This window comes from Octopus sinensis, linkage group LG5 (assembly GCF_006345805.1).
Source record: "Octopus sinensis linkage group LG5, ASM634580v1, whole genome shotgun sequence".
Lineage (NCBI taxonomy): Eukaryota > Metazoa > Mollusca > Cephalopoda > Octopoda > Octopodidae > Octopus > Octopus sinensis.
In genome coordinates, this window is record NC_043001.1 from 76,893,908 (window position 1) to 76,913,659 (window position 19,752).

Here is a 19,752-nt window from a genome sequence, read left to right on the forward strand (position 1 = left end):
TGAAACATTGAAAGGCAAAGTTGACCTTGGTGGTCTTTGCACTCAGAACATAGAGCTGTTAGAAATGCCACTAAGCATTTTGTCCAAACTCCCTAACAATTTTTCCTGTTCACTGCCTTAATAATAATAATAATAATAATAATAATAATCATTTAACATCTGTTGTCCATGCTGGCTTGGGTTGGATGGTTTGGCCAGTGCTGATAAGCTGAGGTGCTGCACCATTTTTCCAGTCTGATTTGACATGGTTTCTATGGCTGGATCATCATCATCATTGTTTAACGTCCGCTTTCCATGCTAGCATTTCTGGGTGCTTTTTACGTGACAATGGCACAGGTGTCAGTTACATGTCACCAGTATTGGTTGCATTGCCTCTGTGAGGCCCAGTGCTTGAATAGTGCTTTTTACATGACAGGTATCGGCCACATTGCCTCTGTGAGGCTCAAATAATAATTTTAATAATATGCCTTAATAATTCTTCCTACTAGAAGCACAAGACCTCAAATTTGGGGAAAGGGGTTAAGTCGATTACATTGACCTGAAAGGATGAAAGGCAAAGTCGACCTCGGTACAATTTGAACTGAGAATGTAGCAACAGGTGAAACGCTGCTAAGTATTTTGCCCGGTGTGCTAACAATTCTGCCAGCTTGCCAACTTAATAATAATAATAATAATAATGATTTCAAATTTTGTCACAAGGACAGCAGTTTTGAGGGTGGGGCTAAGTCGATTACATTAACCCCTGTATTCAGCTGGTTCTTATTTTATCAACCCCAAAAGGCTGATAGGCAAATTCGACCTGGTGGAATTCAGAACATAGTGACAGGCGAAATACTGCTAAACATTTCATCCAGCACGCTAACAGTTCAGCCAACTCACCACCTTAATAATAATAATAATAATAATAATAATAATAATAATAATAATAATATAAATGCTATCATAATAATGAATTGATTCTATTTTGGTACTGTATATCTGGTTAGTTATTTTGGTTTTCTTTGTTTCTCCGTTGATCAAACCTTTACAATGTGTTTCCATTCTGATCTTTGGACAAATTCTCGTCAGACCAGTGAAGACTCGTTAAAGTTGCCATTAAAATTTACATCTTTGTTAATGTTGATGCATTCTAAATACATAATGAAAAAATATGTTTTGAGTGTGTTGCATTATGAATACACATATGCATATGAGTGTACGAGAGTATGCATGCATATATATATATATATATATATACACACATATATATATATATATGTATTTATGTGTGTGCATGGATGTGTGTGTGTGTTTATATGTATACATGCACACACACATATTTATATATATCATATACATATGCACTGGCAACCACTTATAACCACAGCTAATGTTATTGACCAATTATTAGAAATGAAAAGACTTCATTTCAAAATGATTACAATAAACGGCTTCCACTGTGTGTGTGTGTGTGTGTGTGTGTAGTTATGTATGCAATGTAAATATGTATGTATTGCTGGCCAAGAAACAGGCTCTCTCATTCATGTGTGTGTGTGTTTGTATACAACATAGACTTATGTACATACATACATATAATCTTGAAGCTGTAAAAATGGCTCAATAGTTTACTTGTGGAACTAGATCTTCATGTGGAAGCATTTAAAGAGAGGAGGAGATGCAGGTACACATGGTAGAGGAGGACCCATCTGTAGGTGATGATGGCATCAGAATAAATTTCTGTGGTTAGTATAAATAATATTTCAAAGTATGAACATGTCTTCAGATAGTTACTGCATTTCTTAAGTTGCATTTCTCTCTTTCTCTCTCTCTCTCTCTCTCTCTCTCTCTCTCTCTCTCTCTCTCTCTCTCTCTCTCTCTCTCTCTCTCTCTCTCTCTCTCTCTCCTCTCTCTCTCTCTCTCTCTCTCTCACACACACACACACACACACACACACACACACACACACACACACACACACTTTATCTGCTGCACCTTGAGCAATGTATATATGTATAGGTATATATATATATGTATATATATATGTATGTATATATTTGTGTATGTATATATGTCTCTCTCTATATATATATATGTGTGTGTGTATGTATGTATATATGTATGTATGTATGTACGTATGTATATATATATGTGTGTATATATGTAGTATATAGGTATGTATATATATATTTATGTATGTATATTTTTACAAATTTGGGATTTTACCAATAGAACCACAACTCTTAATGCAGAATAACCTTATTGTATGAAATATGCATAAAAATTTTTATTCAATAAAATAATGCAAGCATGTAAAATACCTACTATAAAATACAATAAAATTATTTAAAAAAATATAACTTACCTGTTGAGAGTTTTCTTAGGTTTAGCATTTTCTGTATATATCAGTATTGTAATTTTAGGTGTTTAATTTTTTTAAATTTAAAAAAACTTTTAAAAATATATTTGTAATTTATATATTTTTATTACATTTTTATTCATATTTGAATAAAATTTGATGTTTAAAAACTAGTTTCATAGACACTTCTTTCAACGTTCCTATTTTGTTTTTCACACATTAACTCATGTAGGTTGAACCATGTAAAATGTTAGAGAAAGAAACCTAGATGTTTCTTGCACTACATACCAATACATACATCTAAAGCAAAATATTTTCAGAGGTCCTTAAAATATTATTGTGAATCCCCAATTTACTATTTTTTTGCATAGACTCCCAAAAATTTTATATGGACCCTGATTGAGAACCACTGGTCAAAGAGAAGGAAATTCCCAAAATAACACCCACCTCATTGCAAAGCCAAGATCTTGCTCTCATTTGTTTCTTTGGCTTTGAAAGTTAGAGTTGTATAAGCTGTTATTGATTTTAAATTTCAGCATAGGTGTAGCTGAAAGCCATTGTCTTTATATATGTATAGTATATATATTGGGTTGGTAACTACATTCCCACCGCTTTTTTAAATTTAAATTTTTAAAAGGTTTAATAAAAAATAACAACTAATTAATCAATAATGTATTCACCCTTGTTGTTTACAACTTCTTCCCAATGTTCAACAAGATTTTCAATACCTTGTTGGTAGAAATCACCCGATTTCGACTCAAAAAATTGATCCAACTAAGCTCTCAATTCTGCATCAGTATTGAACGAAACTCCGCGCATAGGATTTGAAAGAGATTGAAAGAAGTGGAAATCTGTTGGTGCCAAATCAGGAAAGTATGGCGGGTGTGGCAGCACTTCCCAGCCATGCGTTTGAATGGCTTCCTTGGTCATATTAGCGGTATGAGGGCGGGCGTTGTCGTGCAACAGAAGAACTCCATACTGCTGATTAGGTCTTTTCTCTTGAATAGCCGTGTTGAGTTGTTCCATGATCCATACTTCTGAACCTTTCTCATCAAGTGAAGATACTTCTCTGTAGCAGTGTGGAAGCATTCCATTTTCTCTGCCAGTTCCCTTGTCATTTGATGAAAATTTTCGCACAAAAGTTGGTTTAATTGCTCTTCATCGAACTCAACTGGACGGCCAGAACAAGGTGCATCTATGAGGTTAAAATTTCCACTTTTGAACTTGGCATACCAATCACGAGCAGTCCTTTCAGCTATGGCATCCTCTCCATACACAGCACAAATGTCATGAGCAGCTTTTGCGGCTTTAGAACCTTGATTAAGAGCAAAAGGAAGGTGTCGAAAATGCTTGTTTTTCTTAACATGACATTCCTTTTTAAGAATTAAAATTAGCTAGAAAGAAAACAAAATAGATTCCAAAATTTAAAAACGCAATAAATTCCAAAATTTTAAAAAATGGCGGGAAATTAGTTTCCAACCCAATGTATATATATATATATTAAAGATTGTGGTTCAATTCCCAAACCAGGTGGCATATTGTGTTGTTGAGTAAAACACTTCATTTCATGTTGCTCCAGTCCCTTTTCAATCGTAGGTGAATGTTGGCCTGCTCACTGAGCCAGTAGGGTGGCCTCATTCACTGGCTAAAACAGTGCATAGCACATTGTGTCCAATGTCGTGTAACATCTGATAGTTTGTTCAGTCATGTGTTCACATGATATATATGTGCATGTGCACACACACAATACATGTTTATACAGAGAGAGAAGTGAGATGTATGTTATGCGTGTGTATACATATATGAGGGTTAGCTGAAAAATTCACAGTCTGACCAAGAAACTCTCATGGAATGTCACCAAATGATGTCTATTTTTCAACATAGTTCCCCTTGTGGTCCACACATTTCTTCCAGCAGTGTTACAGTGCTTGGATGCATTGGTGAAGAAGCTTTCATTCTATTGGTCAAAAAATTCATCAACAGCAGATATGACCTCATCACTGGAATATTGGTTACCACCCAAGTGCCTTTTCATGTTGAAGAACAGATGATAGTTAGATGGGGCCAAACCAGGAGAATAGGGAAGGTGCTAAAGTCACAGATACACACAGCCACCATCAAAACCAAGCCCTAGTGTGCTGGAGCATTTTCCTGATGAAACAAGGCACGTTTCATCTGTTCTCCTGAGCATTTGGTCTTGATAACCCTTGGTAACCACCTCAACAAGTTGGCATAGTACTTTTTGTTGATAGTGTAGCCCTTTTGAAGATAGTCAATAAACACAATACCTTTTATATCCCATAAAACTGAGGCCATCACCTTCCTTGCAGAAGGGGTGTTTCCATTGCATGAATTGCCTGTGTCTCTGGCTCAAAGTTATGAATCTAACACTTAGCCTGGTTAAGGAAACCTTCAAGGAAACCAGCTGGATCTGCCTGAAATAATGTCAGATTTTCTTATGATGTGATCAGCCTGGTATGCTTTGATCTGGTATCAGGTCTGGCATCCAATGAGCAGAAACCTTCATCATGCCAAGTTTATTGTGTAGAAAAGTCTCAACTCTCTTACAGGATATGTTAATAGCATTGGCTATTTGATTTATAGTCAGTTGCCTGTCATCCGTCACCATGTGGTGAACACGATCAATGTTTTCCTTGGTGGTGGCAGCTGCAGAACATCCAGACCTTGGGTCCTCTTCAACACTCTCCCTTTCCCTCCTAAATTCAGCTGCCCACTTTTGCATTATTGATAAAACGGGAGCATCGTCCCCTAATGTAGCAACTATGTCAGCATGAATGTCATTGGGGACTAAACTCTTTTCCTGCAGGTATTGGATAACATCACGGTGCCAAATTTTGTCCATTTTCAAGAGAATTTGCCACTAGTCACTTTTGAAATGTTCTTTGAACAGTCAGATGTCAGTTTAGCTGGAAAGAAACAATGCTGTTATTAATAAGAATATTTGAAATTAATGCAAACAAGATTTCACAGCTCTAGTATCACTCTTTCATAGTCGGCCTATGAACTTTACACCTTCTCATATATGTATAGTCACTTAGCTGTACCTCCTTTTGAGTTTGTTTATATATCAGTTAATCTTAAAGGCTACCAAAAACCATTTCATTCACTAACCTTTTCATTGGAATTCACATTACAATAAATTCTCTCTCTCTCTCTCTCCATATATATATATATATATAATATATATATATATATATATATATATATATAAAATCTCTTCTCCTATTCCTCTCCCCCTTTTCCTCTATCCCCCTCTTCCTCTACCCCTCTCTTTCTCTTCACCATTCTTTACATTGTATTTTGCTGCTCTCAATCCTATCTACACAACTGTGTTGTTTACATGTATAATATGTATGAATACATTTGAGTATAGGTATTTGTGTATACTTCTACCTGTATTTGCATGTGCGATTTGTTTGAACATATGTATTATGAATGATATATCAAAACATACATAGGTACATTTGGGGATGAGTGCTTTTTAGTGCTAATCACTAATTTAATTTAATTTTAAATAATAATTACCTTTGAAGGTTTCTATTCCCATGCTAACCACCTGACAAGATCAGTATTTAAATATCGATCTTATCCTTATTTATATAAATTTATATATCTATATATTTATTTCGTTGTTATATTCACTGGTTGTGTGTATACGTTCATATATATGTATGTATACATTCACCCATGTAAGTATATCATATGTTGTATATATATATATATATATATATATATATATATATTTGTATTTATGTGCTATCTGAGTATATTCCACTGATGAAGGCAGACCATTTCTTATGCAGAGCCAGAAATCCGGGATCTGGAATTAGCCATTAATTTTTTGCTAGTTTATTTTGTCTCTTTGTCTTCTCTCTTGGTGCTGTATGAACATTTAATGTGGTTTTAGAGTCAAGTTTTGACTGCTATTTCCAGCATGGCGGTATCTCTTAAATACCCTAAATTATAATTTTAAATAATTATTATTTTTGAAGGTTTTTATTCCCATGCTGGCCACCTGATAAGATTGGTATTTAAATATCGATCTTATCCTTATATATATATATATATATATATATATAGACTGTATGCAATGTCTTACCTGCTTGAGCAAATGCTCCTAATAGAAAAATTCAACAGAACCATTTAACAACTTAGTCAGACTATAAACTGAAGAAGATAAAACCTGTGGATGAGAGAAATTTGGAATTTTTATTGTTCTACAGATATATTCCTCATTCATCAATGAATGCAGTGCCATCTGTTCTACTCTTCAATCACCCCTTGTTTTTTATTTTATACAATTTTTCTCAAACAAGGCTTGATCGCTGTAGCATAACGAAGCAGTCCCAACCATTTATGTACTACAGACTGGTTTTACACTACATACTTACATACACACACACACACCACACACACACACATACACACAGGACATGGTTTTAACTGACTGGTTATAAGTCAGTTTGAGTCTAAGTCCACCTGTAGGCCTATATAGCTTTGTTTTCTATTTTTACATTCTTAAGATACATTCTCAGGTAAGTCACACACAGCATTCCGTATTATACTATTACACTGGTGTTAGTCTCAAGCTGTCGGCTTATAAACAATTATGAGGTTGCCTCAATGTCTCTGCGGCAGAATATTCATCCAGCAGTTGGGATAACCACAGTGGTGATTGATAACCAAAGCTAGGGGAAGCATTTGTTAGCTGATATCCGTAGACGGGTTAATTTCTAAGAAATTAAACCCATTAGATTTCAACTGAGCTATTTATTATTGCTGCTGGGAGCTGGCGCGCCAAAAGTCATAAAGTCAATTGGTTGTAAGTCAATGACGACCTGTATATATATATTCGTGTGGCATTGTCCGTTTTTCTGTCCTTGTTTCGTATACATTCGATCCTTTTTCCAAGAAATCTAATGCTGATAGCTTAGTTTTTCCTTGGGGCTGGCCGGATCGGAGCGATCTCAAGATTAATCAGCTGAAATTGTGAGGATGATCCGGTTCTTGACTGAAGATTAGAGGCTTCGAATGACCCGTCCGTTTTTTGTATCGTCTATTTGAATGTTTTGCGTTCTTGTCCCATTTTGTATTTTTATATATATTTTTTATACATACATATATTCCCTCTCACTCCTCCTCATCTCCCTCACGGCTGAGCCGACCTTACTTCCTTTTCACTCCAGCCTGCTACAAGTCAAGATGACTTATTCCTGCGCTCTGAATTTTTTTTCCTTGTCTAGGCTAAAAAAGGCCCTCAATGTTTGTTTTTTTTGTCCTGTTTTTATTCTTTATGTGTACTGTATTTTTTTATATTTGTATTTTTATTTTGTATTCGTATTTTTATTTGTATTGCTTTTACGTCCTGTTCTTGTCACATTTTTTTCTTTCCTTGTTTTTACCCCTTTGCAAGGGAATTTTATTTAATTCCCTCACAGGAAGGACCGGTCCGACGAGCGTGTCCTGTCCTTACCTTCGAAACACACATGGAGTCGAACCGGGGACAGCTGATGAAGGGGAGTGTTCCTTGTGTTGTTTGTCCTGTGTTCTGTTTTTTCGTTGTTAAAAAAAGTCCGTTCCCTTGTTTTTATGTTTTCGTTTCTCGTTGACTTCTACGTCTATTTGTGGTGTCCTGTACTCACATATATATATATTTATATATGCATGTATATCTACATGTAGATGTAGGTACGTACATATATGTATGTATGCATATATTTTATTTATTACATTATTGTATGACTGAGCGACCTCGCGTTGTTTCGTTTCATTTCTTTCCTTTCTCCCAGTATGCTTTTATATATATATATATATATATATATAATAGGTACATATACAATGGGATTCTTTCAGTTTCTGTCTACCATATTTGCTCACTAAGGCTTTGGTTAGTCCAGTGCTATAGTAGAAGACATTTGCCCAAGGTAGCATGAGGCAGGTTTGAATCCAAGACCACACAGTTGAGAAGCAAGCTTCTTAACAACACACCCTCACCTGTGCTTTTCTGCAAGAAGTCTTTATAATAAGGCAAAAGCTTGGGCATGAATCCAGGTTACAGAATCAATTGACTGACAGAGATAGTCAATGAGGATAATAAGGGAGTTACAAGAAATTGAACTCGGCTAACAAGAATATCATCTGAACATCTCAAATATAACTGCTGTATGTCTGTCTCCAAGAGTAAACAAATTCTTTTGTTTCAGTCATTTGACTGTGGCCTTGCTGGAGCACCACCTTTAGTCGAGCAAATTGACCCCGGGACTTATTTTTTGTAAGCCAAGTACTTATTCTATCAGTTTCTTTTGCCAAACCACCAAGTTACGGGGATGTAAACACACCACTATTGGTTGTCAAGTGACGTTGGGAAGACAGACACAGACACACAAACACACACACACACATATGACGGGCTTCCTTCAGTTTCCGTCTACCAAATCCACTCACAAGGCGTTGGTCGGCCCAAAGCTATAGCAGAAGACACTTGCCCAAGGTGCCATGCAGTGGGACTGAACCTGGCACCATGTGGTTGGTAAGCAAGCTACTTACCACACAGCCACTCCTGCGCTTATGTTTACCAGCAAATAGAATCACCATCATCATCATCATCACCACTACCACCACCATCATCAGTTTGTAGCTATTTTACCATGCTTGCATAGTACAAACGGAATTTGTTGAAACAGGCTTTTTCAGCATCTGGGTTGTGTAGCCTTTTCTTGTCGCCTTGTTTCCAAGCAAGGTAATATTTTCCCTCACGGCCAGAACATGATTTTCATAAAAGACTGGAAATGAATGACATTGCTTATATGACAGTGGTTGTTTATAGTGATTACATGTCAAGAGTACTTGCAAACATGTGCACACAGCTGGAATTTTCAGAAAAAGAAACCAAACCAACTGGCTTGCACATTACCAATACAATCTGTAAGTGGAACAGTAAAACTATGCTAGGCTTTTCTCAAGTTTAAAATGTGACATTGTTTTCATTATCCACATTCCAATGACGGAGCTTTGTATTTTTGTTAAAAACCAGCTAAAAAATAGAAAAGAACAATTATCTCTCTCTCTCTTTCTATATATATATATATATATATATATATATATATATATATACATATATATATATATATATATATATATGACCATGCGCATATCGTTGGCGATTTTCTTTCTCCATCTTTCCTTCCTTGGACCTTTCCTTTTTTTATGTTTCTGATGGAGAGCTCTGCTTGAAACGTTAAATCCTTCTTTCTTTCCTTTCCTGCGCATCTGATAACACTATACTTGTCCCACATGCTTGCGTTGTTGTGTTTTCTCTTTGTTCATGTTTGGATTAACTATATATATATATATATATATATACACACATGCACACACACAGACATATTATGATGGACTTCTTTCAGTCCGCCAAATCCACTCAAAAGGCTTTGGTTGGCCCAGAACTATAAAGTACTTCACAGTGGGACTGAACTCAGAACCATTTGGTTGGGAAGCAACACCTGTGCCTCTTAGTATAAATACAGCATAAAAAATAAAATAGGGAAAATATAAATTATATTTCATTGCCTAATATTCATGATTCACATATTACTATATAATATCGCCTGATTTGATAGTCACATGATGAGTACTATTTGACAGGGTCACCAATTTGATGAAGGGTTCTTTGGTTATGATACTTGTAGATTCTGTGGGTAAAGGATCCTCTTTCAACTTTGGTTTTGCTTGGATAAACTCTTTACAGTGATACACAATTAGTATACTTGAGTTAGCACATTACCTGACACATTGTCAGTGTATGTGCATACACACACACACACACATACATCATCATCATCATCATCGTCGTTTAACGTCCGTTCTCCATGCTAGCATGGGTTGGACGGTTCGACCGGGGTTCTGGGAAGCCAGAAGGCTGCACCAGGCTCCAGTCTAATTTGGCAATGTTTCTACAGCTGGATGCCCTTCCTAACGCCAACCACTCCGTGAGTGTAGTGGGTGCTTTTTACGTGCCACCTGCACAGGTGCCAGGCGGGGCTGGCAACGGCCACGGTCAGATTATATATATATATATATATATATATATATATATAATATATATATATATACACACACACACACACACGTGTATATATATATATATATATATATATATACACCACACACACACACACACACAATATATATATATACACACACACACCACACACATATATATATATATACACACACACACACACACACACATACATATATATATATATATATATATAATATATATATATATATATATATACACACACACACACACATATATGTATGTATGTAAGTATATGCATGCATACATGGTTGTGAGTATATGTGTGTAACTGTGTTTGTATCTGAGATGGGATGCAGGGAGAGAGATGAAGAAAAGTGAGAGTGGAATTTGGGAATATGGGAGGTAGCAGTTGTGAGCATACTGCAGCACAGAAAGAGATAAGAGTGAGGAATCAGAGAGATGTGGCAACGAAAGAAGAGAAAGATAAAATGTATGAAGTAAATTGGTGGCGGCGAGGAAGAATTAAAAACGATCTGCTGCTGTTTGTTGAAGTGTCTTGGTGCTCACTGTTCTATTATGGTTGCAGCAGTAGTAACAACTCGGCATTTTGTTGTGAAACTATTGGAGTGGAAGTGAAGGCTTTCTTCAAGTGAAGGATGTGTGTGTTGGCAGCAGATTTGGATTGAGTGGAGTATAGTGAGTGAGCGAGTGAGTGAGAGTGAATGGTAGAGAATGAGTGAGAGAATGTAAGTGGTTGAGTGAGGAAGAAATACAAAGATAAGGCAAAGAATGTGAGTAGAAGAGAGAGAAACAGTGAGGAAGAAAGGAGAAATACAAAAGTAGAGAGAGGGGAAAGGAGAGAAGTAATGTGAGTAGGAGAGAGAGAGAAATACAAAGAGAATGAGAGAGAAGTAATGTGAGTTGTAGAGAGAGGGAGAGAGAGAATGAAATAGAAAGGCAAAGAGAGGAAGGAAGAGAGAATGTGAGAGTGGTAGAGATGGTGGAGTGAGATTGTGAGAGAATGAGAGAGAAACAGACGTTGAGTGAAAGTGAAAGTATGAGAGAGAAATAGGTAAGGTGACAAAAAGGAAGAGAGAGAGAGAAAGAAGATCAAATAATGTGTGATGAAGATGAGATGGAAGAGAAATTGGTACATAGAAGAATTGAAAGGGGAGAAGGAGAAATATATATATCTGTATGAGAGAGAGAGAGAGAGAGAGTTGGTCTGATAAATGAACAGAAATGCAGAGAGGAAGGAGAAGTTGACAGAGTAACACAGAGAGGAGAGAGAAAGAGTGAGACAGAGAGAGAGAGAGAGAGAGAGAGAGAGACCAGGAGAAATAAAACATGAAATTTAGAGTAAAAGATTGATAGAGAGAGTGAGATAGAGAAAGATGGTCTAATAAATAAATAGAAAGAATTAAAGAGAGGAAGAACTATACAGAGAGAGAGAGAAAGAAAATTGAGAGGGAGATAGAGAAGTAAGTGAGAGAGTGAAAGATAAAGGCTCAGTGAGAATGAGGGAAAGAAGGGATTATTGTAACCCTTTAGCATTTAAACCAGCTGTCTGGCTCATCTATTTGTTTTATGTTTGAACTAACCAGATCCAGCCTCTCACACTTATCCTACAATGTCATTCTAAAAATCAACAATCGCATTATCAAAATCTTGAAGTTAGGAGATAATGCATGATTAAATTGAAAGAATGCGATTAATTCGAAAGAATATGCATTACATTTGACAGAGCAATCTCAATGCTCAAGGGTTAAACATAGAGATTAAGAGAAGTAAGAGAGTGGTGAGGGTGAGGAGGAAGAGCAGAGTTGGAGAAGGGAGGGAAAGATTGAAAGAAGAAGAAGAGGGAATGAGACACGAAAAGGGAGAGTTGAAGAGGAAAAGTAAGAGTAGCCATATGGAAGAGGAAGACAGAAGAGAGTCAAAAGTAGCAGGAAGAGCTGAGAGATGGAGGGAGAGGAGGAAAGAAATAGTGAAAGAGTGAGGAATAAAAGAGGAAGATGAAAAGAGGAGAAGATAGAAAGACTATTGAAATTAAAAGTAATAGAATAAGAGGAGAGAAGAAAAAGAGTTGGAACAAGAGAGAGAGAAAGGAGTGGTGAAAGCCAAAGATGAAGAAACATCACAGAAGGAAGAAGAGGAAGAGGAAGGGGAGTGAACTACCTTTGAATAACAAATATGGTTGCAGGCATTGCTTTATGGTAAGACGTTTGCTTCCCAACCACATGGTTCTGGGTTCAGTCCCAATGCATGGCAATTCAGGGAAGTGTTTTCTACTATAGCCTTGAGCCAACCAAAGCCTTGTGAGTGGATTTGGTAGATGGAAGCTGAAAGAAGCTGGTCGTACATTTATATGTATGTTTCTATGTGTCTGTGTATTTGTCCCCCCCCCCTCACTGCTTGATAACAAGTGTTGGTTTGTTTATGTCTCAGTAACTTAACAGTTCAGCAGAAAAAGACCGATAGAATAAGTACCAGGCTTAAAAAAAAATATTAGTATTGGGGTTGTTTGTTTGACTTGAACCCTTCAAGGTGGTGCCCCAGCATGGCTACAGTCCAATGACTGAAACAAGTAAAATGTAAGCCATACTGCAGTTGTTTATTTATTACTTACCCATGGCCACAGCCTTAGGGTTGAAACATGTAAAAAAAAAAAAGTAAAAGAATCCTGCCATTCTTCCCCACTCATTTTCACACCTCTCCTCCCTTCTCCATCTCATGGATCAGTGGTCATCTATCACTACTCTCTGTCCACCCTTCAATCCTGCTCAATCTTTAAAGTTGTCTACTTCCCATCCTATCTTCTCCACCACCAACCTACCTGTACGCCTAGTTCCACTTGAGACACACCCACTACTCACCTCTTATCTTGAGGAGATACTTGGACTCACAGCTCCTACTTAATCATCCTCACTCATTCTCTCTCTCTCTCTCTTTCTCCCAAAGGTGAGTAACCATGTAGTTCCTCTGCAGGAACCTGATTGTCCCTCCTTCCTTCCCTCCATGCTTAAATGCTAATGCCATTGCCCCACTCCTCTCATAAATGTTACACCCTGCCTCCTAATTGAGTTTTGTAGTCTCACAAGCTGCTTGATAAACTCACTAGTGGTGATGGCATGAAAAAAGCCACACACACCATAAAATGTTTGGCATTAGGAAGGCCATCCAGCTGTAGAGACTATGCCAAAACACACTGGAACATGATGAGGTCTTTGGACCCATTGAATCTTGTCAAACCATCCAACTGATGGCAGCACAGAATGCCAACATTAAATGATGGTGATGTTCTAAATATTGATGCTATGAATTGAACAATATCAAACTGAGGAGGCAACAGCCATATAAGTATAAAAATTAAGGTAGTTGGGCCTCACTATATTTACTATATGTATGGCATTAATTAATTACCAAAGAATAATGCAGAAAAAAATCTCAATGGAATTTGAACTCAGAACATGAAGCCAGAAGAATTGCTGCTGAACATTTTGTCCTGCAAGTCTACTAGCTCAGCACCATAATAATAATAATAATAATAATAATAATAACAATAATAATAATAATAATTATTATTATTATTAATTATTAATAATAATTAATTGAGAGTGAGATAGGTAGAGAAGGAAGTGGGAGTGTGAAAGATAAAGGTTCAGTTTTATTATTATTATTATACATACATACATAATAATAATAATAATAAGTAGGTGTAAACACATGAACAAAATAAAAATAAACAAAAACAAGTTACACAAACATATATAAACAGGAGATACAAATATTATAGGCACTCCCCCCCCCCCACACACACACACACTAACTAAACTCTGGCTGAAATAAGATTAAAATTAATGTAAAAAATAACGCTGAAGCAAAGTAACACCAGATATATAGTGTGTGTTTTTATTGGCTAAACTGGCAAAATGACCATTCCTAAATACAACAATATCTGTTTCAACACACGATTTCTCATCAAAAATCTTGCAAAACAAATATATAAACGTAAGAATTTTAATCCTTTAGCATTTAAACCAGCTATGTCTGGCTCAAATATTCTATTTGTTTTATGTTTGAGCTAGCCAGATCCAGCCTCTCACACTTATCCTACAATGTCATTCTAAACATAAATGTTACACCCTGCCTCCTAACTGGGTTTTGTAGTCTCACAAGCTGCTTGGTAACCTCACTAGTGGTGATGACATGAAAGAAAGCATTCAAACACACCATAAAGCGTTTGGCATTAGGAAGGACATCCAGCTGTTGAAGGCTGGATATAGTAACCTTTAGGAGCGACAAACAAGAGTGCCTCAAAATTTATGCGGCAGTGCCCGGAGATCAACATATCATCATGAAAGAAAAAGGGTTGATAAATATGGAGACCTGAGAATTGAGATTGCTAAGATGTGGCTGCTATGAGAGTCAAACATAAAGGTTATCCTATTGTTATCGGAGCATTAGATTCTCTGAGGTCCTTGTTGTGACTTGACAAACAGTACAAACCCCTGGTAGGCACAATATCTTCAATCAACAACCTCATGGTATTGTATACTGTGTGATGTCTATAATAATAATAGTAATGGTTTCAAGTTTTACTGCAAGGGTAGTAATTTTAGGGGAGGGGATGAATCGATTACATCGACCCCAGTGTTCAACTGGTACCTTTTTTTATCGAACCCCGAAAGGATGAAAGGTAAAGTCGACCTTGGTGGAATTTGAACTCAGTGCAAAGACTGACAAAATGCCACTAAGCATTTCTCTTGGCGTGCTAATGATTCTGCCAGCTCACTACCTTAATAATAATAATAATAATAATTATGATGATGATAATCCTTTCTACTATAGGCAGAACGCCTAAAATTTGAGGGAGGGTGATAAGACAATTACATTGATCCCCTAGTACACAACTGGTACTTATTTTACTGACCCCAAAATGACAAAAGCTAAATCAACTTTGGCAGAATTTCAATGTAAGGACAGACAAAATGCCACAAAGCATTTTGCCCAGTGTGCTAAGAATTCTGCCAGACTGCTGCCTTAATAATAATAATGATGATAATAATAATAATAATAATAATAATAATAATAATAATCCTTTCTACTAAAGGCACAAGACCTGAAATTTTTGGGTAGGGAGCCAGTCAATTACATGAACCCCAGTTCTCAACTGGTGCTTATTTTATCGACCCCGAAATTTGAACTCAGAATGTGAAGATGGACGAAATGCCGCTAAACATTTTGTCCAGCATGCTAACAATTCTTCTAGCTCACCACCTTATGTAATAATAATAATAATAATGGAGCTGGTCATAAGAAGTATATTTAATGGTTGGACTTCAATAACGAGGTGAATATGGTTCATTAAATGTTCTTCAGAATATCTAATGTCTCCTGTTTCATTGATATTGTATTTTTTTTCTTTTTTCTTTTTTTTTTATGGTCTTTCTTTTTTGGTTCTTTTCTGCTTCAGAAACTGATTTTTTTTTTTCTTTTTCCTTCCTTCATACCAAAACATTAACGTTTGACTTAAAAACTTGCACAATCTATTCCATATTAAATTGTAATAAGTCTACTTGAAGGCCTTATTCATCTTTTAATATATATTTTGTTTTTCAAAGAGGTTTATATTGCCTGTGTTTTGTGGTTCTTTAAATTGTGAAGAACTTTTAGAGATATGTCAAACCAAAAGCTTGAATTTATTTCATAGAAAAACCAAAAATGAATTCCGTTGATTATATATTCTTATTATTTTGAAGAAGAATTATAAATCAGATTAAATTTATTGATTTATTTTTCCAAAATATTCTTCAATATTTAGTTCATTTTCTTTACAGTCTCTTTTCTTTTCTTTTTTGTCAAGAAGATTGTGTGCACTGGTGAAAAAAAAATTATGCATAAAAAAATACATACATAAACAAGTATTTGCATGTGTGTATGTATGTGTGTGTCTAAATACACACATGCATAAACAAATGAATATTTGCATGTGTATATGTGTATTTGTGTGTGCAAATATGTAAAGGAATATTTGCATGTGTGTGTGTGTATAAATACATAAGTGAATGAATATTTGCATGTGTGTATGTATGTGCCTATCTATGTATGCATGTATATGTGTGCATGAATTTTTATGTGTAAATATATACAAACAGATACACATATACATGCAGTTATGCATAGTCATGCATATAGATACACACAGTTGCACAAATACATACACACAGTTGTTACACTGATATCCACAGTTTCTCAGATACACAGCAAATACACGGTTACACTCCTAAATAGATATACGCATAGTTACAGAATCACATGCATTACAGATACATATATGCACAATTATGCAAATACATTTATACACACAGTTACTCAGTTACTCAAAAACAGTTTCACACACAGATACACATACACACACAATGACACATATATAAACACATACAGCTACACATACATATGCACATTTACACGCAGATAAACAGCTCTAATTGTTGCCATTCAAATCCTCCAAGAGAATTATAGGAAATGCATTAGAAAACTACAATGTGTATATAATGGGTGTGTATATTGTGTGTGTGTGTGTGCAGATTCATATGTATGTATGACACATACATGTCTCTGTTGTATGTTTATGCCTTTTTATTTAGTTTATTTTGTCTTTGCACTAAAGAGATTATGGAGCCTCTGTGTTTCTACATATTTAGTACATAAATACCTATACTTACACACACACACACAGATACACACAGACATGCATGCACACACACACACACACACAATGCTAGTGCTTGTGGGTGTGTGTATGTGCGCATGCATTCACAATTGTTTAGACTGATTATATGTACAAAGATACAAGATATATAAGATATATTTCTTATATAAGAAATATATGATATATTCCCTGTTATATGTAAACATTTCTCTATAAAATAAATTTTCTGTTTAAGATATAAGTATATATATATATGTATGTATATGCATATATGTATATGCATATATGTATGTATGTATATATGCATATATGTATGTATGTATATGCATATATGTATACATATATTTATGTATGTATATGCATATCATCATCATCATCATCATCGTTTAACGTCCGTTCTCCATGCTAGCATGGGTTGGACGGTTCGACCGGGGTTCTGGGAAGCCAGAAGGCTGCACCAGGCTCCAGTCTAATCTGGCAATGTTTCTACAGCTGGATGCCCATCCTAACGCCAACCACTCTGTGAGTGTAGTGGGTGCTTTTTACGTGCCACCTGCACACATATATGTATACATATATGTATGTATGTATTTATGTATGTATATGCATATATGTATACATATATGCATGTATGTGTATATATATATATATATATGCATGTTGTATGTATGTATGTATGTATTTATGTATGTATATGCATATATGTATACATATATGCATGTATGTGTATATATATATATATATATATATATATATGCATGTTGTGTATATATGTATATATGTGTATATATATGTGTATGCATGTATGTATATGTATGTAAATATATATGTATATGTATGTATGGTATGTGTATCTATGTGTATATATATGTGTATGTATGTTTGTATTTATATATTTAATTATGTATATGTATATATATATGTGTGTGTATATGTGTATATACACAATCACTAATATTTCTTTATAATATTTATTTCCTATTTTTCCAGACTCTTGCACTTGACGTCCCTCAACACACATTTGGATTTTAACATTTTTTTTTTTTGGCCAAATAAGCGATGCCTGAAGATGTCATTGAATTGTTCTAGAATCTTCATCAAAATGTTGATCCTGTCTCTTCTCTTGCCAGTTTTGGTTTTCTCAGGTGAGACAACAAAATTCATTAATATCTATTTCTAACTTCCGCTTCTGAATAATTTGGTTCACATTGCGAATTATATGGTTGTATTGTATAAGTGCTTGCATGTGTGTGTGTGTGTGTGTGTGTGTGTGTGTGTGTATAATCAGTCATCCACATGTGCAGGCATGTCCTTTGCTGGTGCCATGTAAAATGCGCTCGTGCTGATGCTGTGTAAATGCACCTATACCAGTGGCACATAGAAAGCGCCTGGTACACTCTGTTGAGTGGGGGAGTCTGGACATCTTCCCGGTTGACCAACTCCTGTCAAGCTGTCCAATACATGCCAACATGGGTTGGATGAATGTTAAATGACGATGATTGTGATATATATATATAAAGTTAATCCAAACATGAAAACACAAAGAGAAAACACAACAACGCGAGGACGTGGAACAAATATAGTATTATTGGATGCTCAGGAAGGAAGGGAAGAAGGAGGGTTTAACGTTTCGAGCGGAGCTCTTCGTCGGAAACATAGGAGAAGGAAAGATCCAGAGAAGGGAATACAGAGGGAAAAAAAAATCTCCAATGGTACACACGCGGTCACATTTTGAGAGCAGTTGTATACTCTGAACTTAACATGACAGTCCCATAGAGGGAATTACACCACTGCTATTTAGCCCTAGGAAGCATCAACACTTCTTGTTGTCGGCCTTGACACATTTCCTATGTCCTTATGTTTACAAAGGGGAGACAAGCACCCCCAACAGCTAGGCCTGCATCCAGAGACATGACATGTTTCTGATCTTGCTCGTCATCAATCTGGAACGTAAAAAGCACCAACTGATTGTGGCTGTTGCCAGCCTCCCCTGGCACCTGTGTCGGTGGCATGTAAAAAGCATCCACTACACTCATGGAGTAGTTGGCATTAGTAAGGGCATCCAGCTGTAGAAACACTGCCTGATCAGACTGGAGCCTGGTGCAACTTCCTGGCTTCCCAAACCCCGGTCAAACCGGCCGACCCATGCTAGCATGGAAAACGGACGTTAAACGATGATGATGATGATATCATTATCATCATCATTATTGTCATTTATTGTCCATGCTGCATGCTGGCATCAGCTTGTTGGTTTGACCAGAGCTGGCAAGTTGGAGAGCTACACCAGACTCTAGTCTGATTTAGCATGGTTTCTATGGCTGGATGCCCTTCCTAATGCCAGCCACTTTATAGAGAGTTCTGGGTGCTCCTATGTGGTGCTGCATGGGCGGTTTTTACATGGAGCTGCATGGGTGCTTTTACATGGTATCATATAGGTGCTTTTATGTGGCACCACATGGGGTCTTTTCAGTTAACTATACCCTGTCACCTATTCCCTTTCTCTTGTTCCCTGCTATACTCACCTCCCTCCATTAGTGACTAATACTCTGCTGCTCTTTCCACTGTCACCCTATCATAACTATAAGTCTGTTCCTATCACCTTATTTTCTTTACCTCATCCCCCACCAAGCATCTCTC

The 19,752-nt window shown here is 36.2% G+C and overlaps 1 protein-coding gene across 1 annotated transcript in view; it reads left to right on the forward strand.

The window, feature by feature from the left end:
* LOC115211839 overlaps window positions 1–19,752 on the forward strand; it is a 144,888-nt gene that overhangs the window by 32,607 nt on the left and 92,529 nt on the right. Inside the window, exon 2 of the mRNA XM_029780556.2 lies at window positions 18,106–18,260. Within this exon, the coding sequence (XP_029636416.1) occupies window positions 18,185–18,260 (76 nt within the window). The 5' untranslated portion in view covers window positions 18,106–18,184. The remainder of the gene's footprint in view (window positions 1–18,105; window positions 18,261–19,752) is intronic.